General features: G+C 54.7%; 1 protein-coding gene across 1 annotated transcript in view; it reads left to right on the top strand.

The window, feature by feature from the left end:
- LOC121580551 (serine/threonine-protein kinase MAK) overlaps positions 1-14828 on the top strand; it is a 67713-nt gene that overhangs the window by 16267 nt on the left and 36618 nt on the right. The window contains exon 3 of the mRNA XM_045224628.1: positions 3444-3583. Within this exon, the coding sequence (XP_045080563.1) occupies positions 3444-3583 (140 nt within the window). The remainder of the gene's footprint in view (positions 1-3443; positions 3584-14828) is intronic.

Here is a 14828-nt window from a genome sequence, read left to right as displayed (position 1 = left end):
CTACCGAAAGCGCAAACAGTAGGGCTGTCCCCGACTAAAATAAATCTTGGTTGACCGAAAGTCGTCTGTTCTTTCGACCAATACATTGGACATTTTTAAAAATGTATTTTTCCATATAGGTGCTTTAATAAAATCAACTATATGCATTGAGCTTGGCTGATGCTTTAAGCTTACTGTTTGATGAAATAATACACAAATGACTCAAGAGGGAGCCAGACAAGGGTTTTTCTTAATTGTTTACTATTTTCTACCTTATAACAGTGAAGACCTCAAAACTATGAAATAACACATATGGAATCGTGTAGTAACCAAAAAAATCTACATCTATTTCATATTTTAGATTCTTCAAAGTAGCCACCCTTTCCCTTGATGACAGCTTTGCACACTCTTGGCATTCTCTCAACCAGCTTCACCTGGAATGCTTTTCCAACGGTCTTGAAGGAGTTCCCACATATGCTGAGCACTTGTTGGCTGCTTTTCCTTCACTCTGCGGTCCAACTCATCCCAAACCATCTCAATTGGTTTGAGGTCGGGTGATTGTGGAGGACAGGTCATCTGATGCAGCACTCCATCACTCTCCTTCTTGGTCAAATAGCCCTTACACAGCCTGGAGGTGTGTTGGGTCATTGTCCTGTTGAAAAACAAATTATAGTCCAACTAAGCCCAAACCAGATGGGATAGCATATCGCTGCAGAATGCTGTGGTATCCATGCTGGTTAAGTGTACCTTGAATTCTAAATAAATCACAGACAGTGTCACCAGCAAAGCACCTCCACACCATCACACCTCCTCCTCCATGCTTCACAATGGGAACTACACATGCAGAGATAATCCGTTCACCTACTCTGCGTCTCACAAAAAACACGGCGGTTGGAACCAAAAATCTCCAATTTGGAGGGCAGATTTCCACCGGTCTAATGTCCATTGCTTGTGTTTCTTGGCCAAAGCAAGTCTCTTCTTCTTATTGGTGTCCTTTAGTAGTGGTTTCTTTGCAGCAATTCGACCATGAAGGCCTGATTCACACAGTCTCCTCTGAACAGTTGATGTTGAGATGTGGCTGTTACTTGGACTCTGTGAAGCATTTATTTGGCCTGCAATCTGAGGTGCAGTTAACTCTAATGAACTTATCCTCTGCAGCAGAGGTAACTCTGGGTCTTGCTTTCCTGTGGCAGTGCTCATGAGAGCCAGTTTCATCATAGCGCTTGATGGTTTTTGCGACTGCACTTGAAGAAACTTTGAAAGTTCTTGAAATGTTCCGTATTGACTGACCTTCATGTCTTAAAGTAATGATGGACTGTTGTTTCTCTTTGCTTATTTGAGCTGTTCTTGCCATAATATGGACTTGGTCTTTTACCAAATAGGGCTATCTTCTGTATACCTTGTAACAACACAACTGATTGGCTCAAACGCATTAGGAAAGAAATTCCACAAATTAAATTTTAACAAGGCACACCTGTTAATTGAAATGCATTCCAGATGACTACCTCATGAAGCTGGTTGAGAGAATGCCAAGAGTGTGCAAAGCTGTCATCAAGGCAAAGGGTGGCTACTTTGAAGAATTTCAAATATAAATATATATTTTGATTTGTTAAACACTTTTTTGGTTACTACATAATTCCATATGTGTTATTTCATAGTTTTGATGTCTTCATTATTATTCTTCAATGTAGAAAATAGTAAAAATAAAGAAAAACCCTGGAATGAGTAGGTGTGTCCAAACTTTTGACTGGTACTGTATATCAACCAGTCTGTTTGACCCAAGGGGATAATGCTTTACTTATTCATGTTCAGATAATGCCAACAGAGTGCAAATCAAACATCTTACCATCTAGTTGAGACATATTCAGTGTAGGGAGGCTGGGAGCGTATCTCTCTGGCCAACCCAAAGTCAGCTATCTTCACCTGCTCTGGACCCATACAGAGCAGGTTCTCTGGTTTAATGTCACGGTGGAAGTAACCTGGGGAGACAGAGCAGGTTATCTGGTTTAATGTCACGGTGGCAGTAACCTGGGGAGACAGAGCAGGTTATCTGGTTTAATGTCACGGTGGCAGTAACCTGGGGAGACAGAGCAGGTTCTCTGGTTTAATGTCACGGTGGAAGTAACCTGGGGAGACAGAGCAGGTTCTCTGGTTTAATGCCACGGTGGCAGTAACCTGGGGAGACAGAGCAGGTTCTCTGGTTTAATGTCACGGTGGAAGTAACCTGGGGAGACAGAGCAGGTTCTCTGGTTTAATGCCACGGTGGCAGTAACCTGGGGAGACAGAGCAGATTCTCTGGTTTAATGTCACGGTGGCAGTAACCTGGGGAGACAGAGCAGGTTCTCTGGTTTAATGTCACGGTGGCAGTAACCTGGGGAGACAGAGCAGGTTCTCTGGTTTAATGCCACGGTGGCAGTAACCTGGGGAGACAGAGCAGGTTCTCTGGTTTAATGTCACGGTGGAAGTAACCTGGGGAGACAGAGCAGGTTCTCTGGTTTAATGTCACGGTGGAAGTAACCTGGGGAGACAGAGCAGGTTCTCTGGTTTAATGTCACGGTGGAAGTAACCTGGGGAGACAGAGCAGGTTCTCTGGTTTAATGTCACGGTGGAAGTAACCTGGGGAGACAGAGCAGGTTCTCTGGTTTAATGTCACGGTGGCAGTAACCTGGGGAGACAGAGCAGGTTCTCTGGTTTAATGTCACGGTGGCAGTAACCTGGGGAGACAGAGCAGGTTCTCTGGTTTAATGTCACGGTGGCAGTAACCTGGGGAGACAGAGCAGGTTCTCTGGTTTAATCAAAGGGTGGCTACTTTGAAGAAACTCAAATATAAAATATGTTTTGATTTGTTTAACACTTTTTTGGTTACTACATGATTCCATATGTGTTATTTCATAGTTTTGATGTCTTCACTATTATTCTACAATGTAGAAAATAGTCAAAATAAAGAAAAACACTTGAATGAGTAGGTGTGTCCAAACTTTTGACTTCATCAGCACTCCTCCCTTTTGACGTCATCAGCAAGTCTCCAGAAAACTTGTTTTGGCAGCGAGAGGCACCTTTTCATTATAACATTGGAGGAAATATGTACCTAGCATGTGGGGAACGTGTTTGCTGGCCAAAACAGAAATACCTTATGTAAATAAGGTATTTCTGTTTTGTATTTTTTTTAATAAATTAGCAACATTTTCTAAAAACCTGTTTTTGCTTTGTCATTTTGGGTTATTGTGTGTAGATTGATGAGGGGGAAAAAAACAATTGAATCCATTTTAGAATAAGGCTGCAACATAACAGAATGTGGAAAAAAATCAAGGGGTTTGAATACTTTCCGAATGAACTGTATATAATATGCTACATCCCAAATGGCACCCTACTCCTGTTCAAAAGTAGTGCACTATATAGAGAATAGGATGCCATTTGAGACGCAACTGTGTAACGTTTTCCTACCCCCACTCTCTCCGCTGAAGGAGCAGCAGCAGGGCTGGAACCCGGCCCCGCGGTGGGAGATGAACCGCTATACCACCATGAGACTGCTGGGGGACGGCACCTTCGGCAGCGTGCTCATGGGCAAGAGCAAGGAATCTGGAGAACTGGTGGCCATCAAGAGGTGAGGGCATGGGTGAGGGGGCTGTGAGTGTGGTGGGGGGACTGTGGGGGTGGTGGGGGGACTGTGGGGGTGGTGGGGGACTGTGGGGGTGGTGTGGGTGGTGGGGGACTGTGGGGGGACTGTGGGGTGGTGGGGGACTGTGTGGGTGGTGGGGGGACTGTGGGGGGACTGTGGGGGTGGTGGGGGACTGTGGGGGGTGGTGTGGGGGTGGTGGGGGACTGTGTGGGTGGTGGGGGACTGTGTGGGGTGGTGGGGGACTGTGGGGGGACTGTGGGGGTGGTGGGGGGACTGTGGGGGGTGGTGTGGGTGGTGGGGGGACTGTGGGGGTGGTGTGGGTGGTGGGGGACTGTGTGGGTGGTGGGGGACTGTGGGGGTGGTGGGGGACTGTGGGGGACTGTGGGGGTGGTGGGGGGACTGTGGGGGACTGTGGGGGGACTGTGGGGGTGGTGGGGGACTGTGGGGGGTGGTGGGGGGACTGTGGGGGGTGGTGTGGGGGTGGTGGGGGGACTGTGGGGGTGGTGTGGGACTGTGGGGGTGGTGGGGGACTGTGGGGGTGGTGGGGGGACTGTGGGGGTGGTGGGGGACTGTGGGGGGACTGTGGGGGTGGTGGGGGACTGTGGGGGGACTGTGGGGGTGGTGGGGGACTGTGGGGGTGGTGGGGGACTGTGGGGGACTGTGGGGGTGGTGGGGGACTGTGGGGGTGGTGGGGGACTGTGTGGGTGGTGGGGGGACTGTGGGGGTGGTGGGGGACTGTGGGGGTGGTGTGGGGTGGTGTGGGTGGTGGGGGGACTGTGGGGGGTGGTGTGGGTGGTGGGGGGACTGTGGGGGTGGTGGGGGACTGTGGGGGGTGGTGTGGGGGGTGGTGTGGGTGGTGGGGGGACTGTGGGGGTGGTGGGGGACTGTGGGGGGTGGTGTGGGGTTGGTGTGGGTGGTGGGGGGACTGTGGGGGGTGGTGGGGGGACTGTGGGGGTGGTGTGGGGGTGGTGTGGGTGGTGGGGGACTGTGGGGGTGGTGGGGGTACTGTGGGGGGTGGTGTGGGGGGGTGGTGTGGGTGGTGGGGGACTGTGGGGGTGGTGTGGGGACTGTGGGGGACTGTGGGGGTGGTGGGGGACTGTGGGGGGTGGTGTGGGGGTGGTGTGGGTGGTGGGGGACTGTGGGGGTGGTGGGGGACTGTGGGGGACTGTGGGGGTGGTGGGGACTGTGGGGGACTGTGGGGGTGGTGGGGGACTGTGGGGGACTGTGGGGGTGGTGGGGGACTGTGGGGGTGGTGGGGGACTGTGGGGGACTGTGGGGGTGGTGAGGGACTGTGGGGGTGGTGGGGGGACTGTGGGGGTGGTGTGGGGGTGGTGTGGGTGGTGGGGGACTGTGGGGTGGTGGGGGACTGTGGGGGTGGTGTGGGGGTGGTGTGGGACTGTGGGGGGACTGTGTGGGTGGTGGGGGGACTGTGGGGGTGGTGTGGGGGTGGTGGGGGGACTGTGTGGGTGGTGGGGGGACTGTGGGGAGACTGTGGGGGGACTGTGGGGGTGGTGGGGGGACTGTGGGGGGACTGTGGGACTGTGGGGGTGGTGGGGGACTGTGGGGGGTGGTGTGGGGGTGGTGGGGGACTGTGGGGGTGGTGGGGGACTGTGGGGGTGGTGTGGGGGTGGTGGGGGACTGTGTGGGTGGTGGGGGGACTGTGTGGGTGGTGGGGGACTGTGGGGGTGGTGTGTGGTGGTGGGGGACTGTGGGGGTGGTGGGGGACTGTGGGGGACTGTGGGGGTGGTGTGGGTGGTGGGGGGACTGTGGGGGTGGTGTGGGTGGTGGGGGACTGTGTGGGTGGTGGGGGACTGTGGGGGTGGTGGGGGACTGTGGGGGTGGTGTGGGGGGGTGGTGGGGGGGACTGTGGGGGTGGTGGGGGACTGTGGGGGTGGTGGGGGACTGTGGGGGTGGTGTGGGGGTGGTGTGGGTGGTGGGGGACTGTGGGGGTGGTGGGGGACTGTGGGGGGTGGTGTGGGTGGTGGGGGACTGTGGGGGTGGTGGGGGACTGTGGGGGTGGTGTGGGGGTGGTGTGGGGACTGTGGGGGGACTGTGTGGGTGGTGGGGGGACTGTGGGGGTGGTGGTGTGGGTGGTGGGGGGACTGTGGGGGTGGTGGGGGGTGGTGTGGGGGGTGGTGTGGGTGGTGGGGGACTGTGGGGGGTGGTGGGGGGACGTGTGGGGGTGGTGTGGGGGGTGGTGTGGGTGGTGGGGGACTGTGGGGGTGGTGTGGGACTGTGGGGGACTGTGGGGGTGGTGGGGGACTGTGGGGGGACTGTGGGGGTGGTGGGGGTGGTGTGGGGGTGGTGTGGGTGGTGGGGGGACTGTGGGGGTGGTGGGGGGACTGTGGGGGTGGTGGGGGGACTGTGGGGGCTGTGGGGGTGGTGGGGGACTGTGGGGGGTGGTGGGGGGACTGTGGGGGTGGTGGGGGACTGTGGGGGTGGTGTGGGGGTGGTGTGGGTGGTGGGGGACTGTGGGGGTGGTGGGGGACTGTGGGGGTGGTGTGGGGGGTGGTGTGGGACTGTGGGGGGGGACTGTGTGGGTGGTGTGGGACTGTGGGGGGACTGTGGGGGTGGTGGGGGACTGTGGGGGTGGTGTGGGGGTGGTGTGGGTGGTGGGGGACTGTGGGGGTGGTGGGGGGACTGTGGGGGACTGTGGGGGGTGGTGGGGGACTGTGGGGGACTGTGGGGGTGGTGGGGGACTGTGGGGGTGGTGGGGGACTGTGGGGGACTGTGGGGGGTGGTGGGGGACTGTGGGGGGTGGTGGGGGACTGTGGGGGGTGGTGTGGGGGGTGGTGTGGGTGGTGGGGGACTGTGGGGGGTGGTGGGGGGACTGTGGGGGTGGTGTGGGGACTGTGGGGGACTGTGTGGGTGGTGGGGGACTGTGGGGGTGGTGTGGGGGTGGTGGGGGACTGTGTGGGTGGTGGGGGACTGTGGGGGACTGTGGGGGTGGTGGGGGACTGTGTGGGTGGTGGGGGACTGTGGGGAGACTGTGGGGGTGGTGTGGGACTGTGGGGGTGGTGGGGGACTGTGGGGGGTGGTGGGGGACTGTGGGGGTGGTGTGGGGGGTGGTGGGGGGACTGTGGGGGTGGTGGGGGACTGTGGGGGACTGTGTGGGTGGTGGGGGACTGTGTGGGTGGTGGGGGACTGTGTGGGTGGTGGGGGGACTGTGGGGGTGGTGTGTGTGGTGGGGGACTGTGGGGGTGGTGGGGGACTGTGGGGGGGACTGTGGGGGACTGTGGGGGTGGTGTGGGTGGTGGGGGACTGTGGGGGTGGTGTGGGGGTGGTGGGGGACTGTGTGGGTGGTGGGGGACTGTGGGGGTGGTGGGGGACTGTGGGGGGTGGTGGGGGACTGTGGGGGACTGTGGGGGTGGTGGGGGACTGTGGGGTGGTGGGGGGACTGTGGGGGTGGTGTGGGTGGTGGGGGACTGTGGGGGGGTGGTGGGGGACTGTGGGGGGTGGTGTGGGGGTGGTGTGGGACTGTGGGGGACTGTGTGGGTGGTGGGGGACTGTGGGGGTGGTGTGGGGGTGGTGGGGGACTGTGTGGGTGGTGGGGGACTGTGGGGGACTGTGGGGGGACTGTGGGGGTGGTGGGGGTGGTGGGGGGACTGTGTGGGTGGTGGGGGACTGTGGGGGACTGTGGGGTGGTGGGGGACTGTGGGGGTGGTGTGGGGTGGTGGGGGACTGTGGGGGTGGTGGGGACTGTGGGGGTGGTGTGGGGGTGGTGGGGGACTGTGGGGGTGGTGGGGGACTGTGGGGGTGGTGGGGGTGGTGGGGGACTGTGGGGGACTGTGGGGTGGTGGGGGACTGTGGGGGTGGTGGGGGACTGTGGGGGGGACTGTGGGGGTGGTGGGGGACTGTGGGGGTGGTGTGGGTGGTGGGGGGACTGTGGGGGTGGTGTGGGGGTGGTGGGGGACTGTGGGGGTGGTGGGGGGACTGTGTGGGTGGTGGGGGACTGTGGGGGGTGGTGTGGGTGGTGGGGGACTGTGGGGGTGGTGGGGGTGGTGTGGGTGGTGGGGGACTGTGGGGGGTGGTGGGGGACTGTGGGGGGTGGTGTGGGACTGTGGGGGACTGTGGGGGTGGTGGGGGACTGTGGGGGTGGTGTGGGTGGTGGGGGACTGTGGGGGTGGTGTGGGTGGTGGGGGACTGTGGGGGTGGTGTGCGACTGTGGGGGACTGTGGGGGTGGTGGGGGGACTGTGGGGGACTGTGGGGGGTGGTGGGGGGACAGTGGGGGGTGGTGTGGGGTGGTGTGGGTGGTGGGGGACTGTGGGGGTGGTGGGGGGACTGTGGGGGACTGTGGGGGTGGTGGGGGACTGTGGGGGGACTGTGGGGGTGGTGGGGGACTGTGGGGGGTGGTGTGGGGGTGGTGGGGGACTGTGGGGGACTGTGGGGGTGGTGGGGGGACTGTGGGGGTGGTGTGGGTGGTGGGGGACTCTGGGGGTGGTGGGGGACTGTGGGGGTGGTGTGGGGGTGGTGTGGGACTGTGGGGGACTGTGTGGGTGGTGGGGGACTGTGGGGGGTGGTGTGGGGGTGGTGGGGGACTGTGTGGGTGGTGGGGGACTGTGGGGGACTGTGGGGGACTGTGGGGGTGGTGGGGGACTGTGGGGGTGGTGTGGGACTGTGGGGGTGGTGTGGGACTGTGGGGGTGGTGGGGGACTGTGGGGGTGGTGTGGGGGTGGTGGGGGACTGTGGGGGTGGTGGGGGGACTGTGGGGGGTGGTGTGGGGGTGGTGGGGGACTGTGGGGGTGGTGGGGGACTGTGGGGGTGGTGGGGGTGGTGGGGGACTGTGGGGGGACTGTGGGGGTGGTGGGGGACTGTGTGGGTGGTGGGGGACTGTGGGGGACTGTGGGGGTGGTGGGGGACTGTGGGGGTGGTGTGGGTGGTGGGGGGACTGTGGGGGTGGTGTGGGGGTGGTGGGGGACTGTGTGGGTGGTGGGGGACTGTGTGGGTGGTGGGGGACTGTGGGGGTGGTGTGGGTGGTGGGGGACTGTGGGGGTGGTGGGGGGTGGTGTGGGTGGTGGGGGACTGTGGGGGTGGTGGGGGACTGTGGGGGTGGTGTGGGACTGTGGGGGGACTGTGGGGTGGTGGGGGACTGTGGGGGTGGTGTGGGTGGTGTGGGTGGTGGGGGACTGTGGGGGTGGTGTGGGTGGTGGGGGACTGTGGGGGGTGGTGTGCGACTGTGGGGGACTGTGGGGGTGGTGGGGGACTGTGGGGGACTGTGGGGGTGGTGGGGGACTGTGGGGGTGGTGTGGGGGTGGTGTGGGACTGTGGGGGACTGTGGGGGTGGTGGAGGCTGTTTGCATCTCGACATGGTGTTGTCTTATTGTTCTTTTACGGTGACTTAAACCCTGTTAGACCAGAGCCACCATGGTAATCTGCCCTGAGTGATATCTTCGCGTCAGACCTTGTGGAGAAAGACTGTCTGCAAAGATTCTAGATGCAAAATATAGCCTAGATAATAATAATATGGTAATGTGGTTATGTATATTATGTATATTATGTTATGTATGTTATGTTATGTATATTATGTATACCCTACCTCTTTAAGGAATACCTGGGATAGTATAAAAGTAATCATTCTACCGCCCCCCTACCCCACCCCCACAAAATTAAAAAAATTAAAATAAACAAACAAAGAAAATAACAAAAATAAGGATACAAAATTTACAAAATTAAATAAATAAAATAATAAACAATATATATATAAAACAACTGAACATTAAAAATATACTCTACAAATAAAACATTAGAAAAAGAAATAAATTGTAAAGTGGCGCAGTGGTCTAAGGCACTGCATCGCAGTGCTAGCTGTGCCACTAGAGATCCTGGTTCGAATCCAGGCTCTGTCGTAGCCGGCCGCGACCGGGAGACTCATGGGGAGGCGCACAATTGGTCCAGGGTAGGGGAGGGAATGGCCGGCAGGGATGTAGCTCAGTTGGTAGAGCATGGCGTTTGCAACGCCAGGGTTGTGGGTTCGATTCCCACCTGGGGGCCAGTATGAAATAAAAAAATAAAATAATGTATGCACTCACTAACTGTAAGTCGCTCTGGATAAGAGCGTCGGCTAAAATGTAAATGTAATGTATATTAAGGCTGCCTTGGTAAGTTCTCGTGTATGTTCCATACTTTCAATACTTTTATAAAAACTATTGGTCGCTAAATCCGGAGAAATTACGGACCATGTAAAGAACTGTTGGTCACTAAATCCGTCTAGAAGGACCACGTAAAAAACGGTTGGCTGGTACGCCCTCACCCGTCTGAGCGGTTGGCTGGTACGCCCTCACCAGTCTGAGCGGTTGGCTGGTACGCCCTCACCTGTCTGAACGGTTGGCTGGTACGCCCTCACCTGTCTGAGCGGTTGGCTGGTACGCCCTCACCCGTCTGAGCGGTTGGCTGGTACGCCCTCACCTGTCTGAGTGGTTGGCTGGTACGCCCTCACCTGTCTGAGCGGTTGGCTGGTACGCCCTCACCCGTCTGAGCGGTTGGCTGGTACGCCCTCACCCGTCTGAGCGGTTGGCTGGTACGCCCTCACCCGTCTGAGCGGTTGGCTGGTACGCCCTCACCCGTCTGAGCGGTTGGCTGGTACGCCCTCACCTGTCTGAGCGGTTGGCTGGTACGCCCTCACCCGTCTGAGCGGTTGGCTGGTACGCCCTCACCTGTCTGAACGGTTGGCTGGTACGCCCTCACCTGTCTGAGCGGTTGGCTGGTACGCCCTCACCCGTCTGAGCGGTTGGCTGGTACGCCCTCACCTGTCTGAGCGGTTGGCTGGTACGCCCTCTCCCGTCTGAGCGGTTGGCTGGTACGCCCTCACCCGTCTGAGCGGTTGGCTGGTACGCCCTCACCTGTCTGAGCGGTTGGCTGGTACGCCCTCACCTGTCTGAGCGGTTGGCTGGTACGCCCTCACCCGTCTGAGCGGTTGGCTGGTACGCCCTCACCTGTCTGAGCGGTTGGCTGGTACGCCCTCACCCGTCTGAGCGGTTGGCTGGTACGCCCTCACCTGTCTGAGCGGTTGGCTGGTACGCCCTCACCTGTCTGAGCGGTTGGCTGGTACGCCCTCTCCCGTCTGAGCGGTTGGCTGGTACGCCCTCACCTGTCTGAGCGGTCGCCTGTGAATGTCCTCACCCGCTGTATACTTACAACTGATTGGTTTGGTTCTGCCCACTATAGTGCTGTCCAGTTAGAACATGATGTTAAGGCCCACACTGAACACTTGGTCACCACCACCACCACCACCACCACCACCACCACCACACACGCAGACACAGCTGTTTCCATTTGAGGATATTTATATGATTTTGGTAATCCGAATGACTTGGAATCTTATTGTTGTGGTTCTTTCGATGCATGCACAACATTCAGACATTCGTGTTACTGTCGACAATAAAAATAAATAAAAAAAGTCCTCAGAAACATGCGTCTTCTCCTTTCGGACAACCATAACACTCTGACCTGAGTGGGCGGGTGCAGTGTCCAGATGCACATTTCCAAGCGCTCTGATTGGTCGGGAATGGCAGAGCTTTGACGGGTGAGGGATAACTTAGGTAGGCTGAGCAGCCGAACTAACGGGACTTAAGGGAAACTGAAGGGACCGTGAGGGGACGTTAGGTAGAGAGGAGAGGAGCAGCCTTTTTTTACAACTTTAATCATCATTTTCCCCCAAAGTGGTAATTTCCTTGTGAAGGATCACTAGTGTCTTAAAAGTGAGTCTGTCTTACTAGGAGTCAGTCTGTCATGGTTTTGGGAGGAGGTCAATAATGAATGTGTGAGGAAGACTCTGCTAGCAGTGTGTGTAAATGTAAGACTGTAGTGCAAGGTGACACCACTGACGACGGGGAAATCAGTGAAAGTGCAGCATGTTGTGTTGCCACTGGAATGTGATGGGAAAGGTCAGTGTCTTATAGCTCGGTCCACAAATACCCCAAGGAAACAGTACCGGTAGACGAATGGAAAGAAGGTATACCCAAACGCGCTTCAGCCCGGCTTAAACAAAAAAGGGGAAATCAGGTGCTCGACTGAGGGACTTGAAAATCCCCAAAACATTCCTTACCTCAGGATACTTCAACTGGTGACTATCATTCCTTACCTCAGGATACTTCAACTGGTGACTATCATTCCTTACCTCAGGATATTTCAACTGGTGACTATCATTCCTTACCTCAGGATACTTCAACTGGTGACTATCATTCCTTACCTCAGGATACTTCAACTGGTGACTATCATTCCTTACCTCAGGATACTTCAACTGGTGACTATCATTCCTTACCTCAGGATACTTCAACTGGTGACTATCTGGGAGAGTAAAGAAAAAGGAGCATCTGTTTCTGCATAAATCTGATAGATTTATTGACGGAACAAATAAATAATCGGCTTACGTTTTGGCATGAATCGCCTTCATCAGAGCCTTGAGTAGGAAAAATGTGGGAGGCACCTATACACCCTCACAGGGGAGTGTCCCACTCATCATGTCAATCAAACATGTCAATAATATCAATACTGTCAGTAATAGCAACTTCACAGGTTATTCAAGCAAGAGTTTGATCATTATTCAAGATTCCTACACATACATTCCAGACTCCTCACCATACATTCCAGACTCCTCCCCATACATTACAGACTCCTCCCCATACATTCCAGACTCCTCCCATACATTCCAGACTCCTCCCATACATTCCAGACTGCTCCCCATACCTTCCAGACTGCTCCCCATACCTTCCAGACTCCTCCCCATACATTCCAGACTCCTCCCCATACATTCCAGACTCCTCCCTATACATTCCAGACTCCTCCCCATACATTACAGACTCCTCCCCATACATTACAGACTCCTCCCTATACATTACAGACTCCTCCCCATACATTCAGGACTCCTCCCCATACATTACCTCTGGAGGAAAGAGAAACTTTCTCAATTCCCCATAATTTCAAGGTAGACGCAGGGCCATGATTGGCATTCACGGAATGCCGCGCGATCGCATAGGCCAAATTTTGCTGCGGATAGCTGTTTCCTGTTCAGCTATTCTTAATTTGAGCGCGCGTTTCGTCTGACCAGTATAAACAAGCCCACATGGGCATTTGGGCATGTAAACAACATGTGTTGTGCTACAATTCCATCCCCCGAACGTGGGTGATAGAATACTTGTGTAGCACTTGAGTTGGAACAATGTGTATAATGACCACAGCGGTAAAACCCACTGGGGGACCTGGTAGAGGGCGCAGGCGCGGGATTCGGAACGACACGGTCTCTGATACTGCGACCCGTCCTAAAGCACATCAGGGGAGGGTTAGACGCAAAGTCTTTGAGCGAGGGGTTACTCTGGAGAATGTGCCAGTGGTTGAAGAGAATGTGCCAGTGGTTGAATGTGCCAGTGGTCTGCCCTGCAGACGGGTTGTATTCAGTCGGTGTAAAAACAAACCCTAGAAGATTTCTCACGTTTGTCTTTTTTAGTGAGGAGGGCAGCTTCATCATTCTCTCGTGCTCGTTTATGAGCCACGTTGAGGAGACCGTCACTGGAGCCGCCGCGTTCCAGGGACCTCTTTTTCATTATTTCAGCTTTTGTCTCAAAAATCATTTGATTTGCTGCAGTTTCGCCTTAGTCTAAGGAATTGACCAGTAGGAATATTGCTTTTAGAGGTCTATGATGGTTATTATCATAGCTTAGGAGCGTGTTCCTACTGAGAGGTTTATGAAAAACAGTCGTTTCAAACGTATCACCGTCACCTTTAAAAACAGTTAGGTCGAGTAAATTGACAGAGGAAGTACAATGCTCTAATGTAAATTATAAATGGGGATTAGTAGAGTTGGCATATAACACAAATCTACTCAAGTCCTCCTCTGTGCCCCTCCAGACTACCAGAATATAATCAACGTATCGGCGCCACAGGACAATATTAGAAAATAACGCTTTAGAGTAAAATATTTTTTCTTCCCAGAAACCCATACACAAATCAGCACAATTTGGCCCAAACGCCGCTATCCATCGCTGTTCCCTGGCTTTGGAGGTAAAACCAGCCAGCATATTGAAAATAGTTCATAGGGAGCGCCATTTCGGTTAATGTCAAAAATAAAACCAGAAGGGGGCAGCAGACCTCCAGGGCGTGGATCTAGGAAGTGGCAGAGGGTTTCTGGGCCTCCTGCGTGGGTGGGGCTTGTTTGTATAAACACTTGAAACATCCCATAGTTATAAAGTATATCATTAGATTGAACTTTGACATTCTCAAGCATCTTTAGCACATCAGTGGTGTCACCCAAGAATGCTGGGAGGGAAGGAAGCAACTTTTTAAATGAAAAAAAATCTACAAATTTGGGATTGGGGTTCTGTGAGGCTGTCGTTATCAGAGACTATAGGTCTCAGGAAGTAATGCCAGTAGACTGCTAGATACATCGAATAAGAACTGGTCCAAAATACCCGACTCAGGTTTATTTCATATCATGAACTGGTCCAAAATACCCGACTCAGGTTTATTTCATATCATGAACTGGTCCAAAATACCCGACTCAGGTTTATTTCATATCATGAACTGGTCCAAAATACCTGACTCAGGTTTATTTCATATCATGAACTGGTCCAAAATACCTCTCAGGTTTATTTCATATCATGAACTGGTCCAAAATACCTCTCAGGTTTATTTCATATCATGAACTGGTCCAAAATACCTGACTCAGGTTTATTTCATATCATGAACTGGTCCAAAATACCTGACTCAGGTTTATTTCATATCATGAACTGGTCCAAAATACCCGACTCAGGTTTATTTCATATCATGAACTGGTCCAAAATACCTCTCAGGTTTATTTCATATCATGAACTGGTCCAAAATACCTCTCAGGTTTATTTCATATCATGAACTGGTCCAAAATACCTGACTCAGGTTTATTTCATATCATGAACTGGTCCAAAATACCTGACTCAGGTTTATTTCATATCATGAACTGGTCCAAAATACCTGACTCAGGTTTATTTCATATCATGAACTGGTCCAAAATACCTGACTCAGGTTTATTTCATATCATGAAGTGGTCCAAAATACCTCTCAGGTTTATTTCATATCATGAACTGGTCCAAAATACCTGACTCAGGTTTATTTCATATCATGAACTGGTCCAAAATACCTGACTCAGGTTTATTTCATATCATGAAGTGGTCCTCTGTAGCTCAGCTGGTAGAGCACGGCGCTTGTAACGCCAAGGTAGTGGGTTCGATCCCCGGGACCACCCATACACAAAAATGTATG

Source organism: Coregonus clupeaformis, chromosome 14 (assembly GCF_020615455.1).
Source record: "Coregonus clupeaformis isolate EN_2021a chromosome 14, ASM2061545v1, whole genome shotgun sequence".
NCBI lineage: Eukaryota > Metazoa > Chordata > Actinopteri > Salmoniformes > Salmonidae > Coregonus > Coregonus clupeaformis.
Note: the sequence above shows the minus strand (reverse complement) of the source record. Positions and strands in the feature narration are given on the sequence as shown.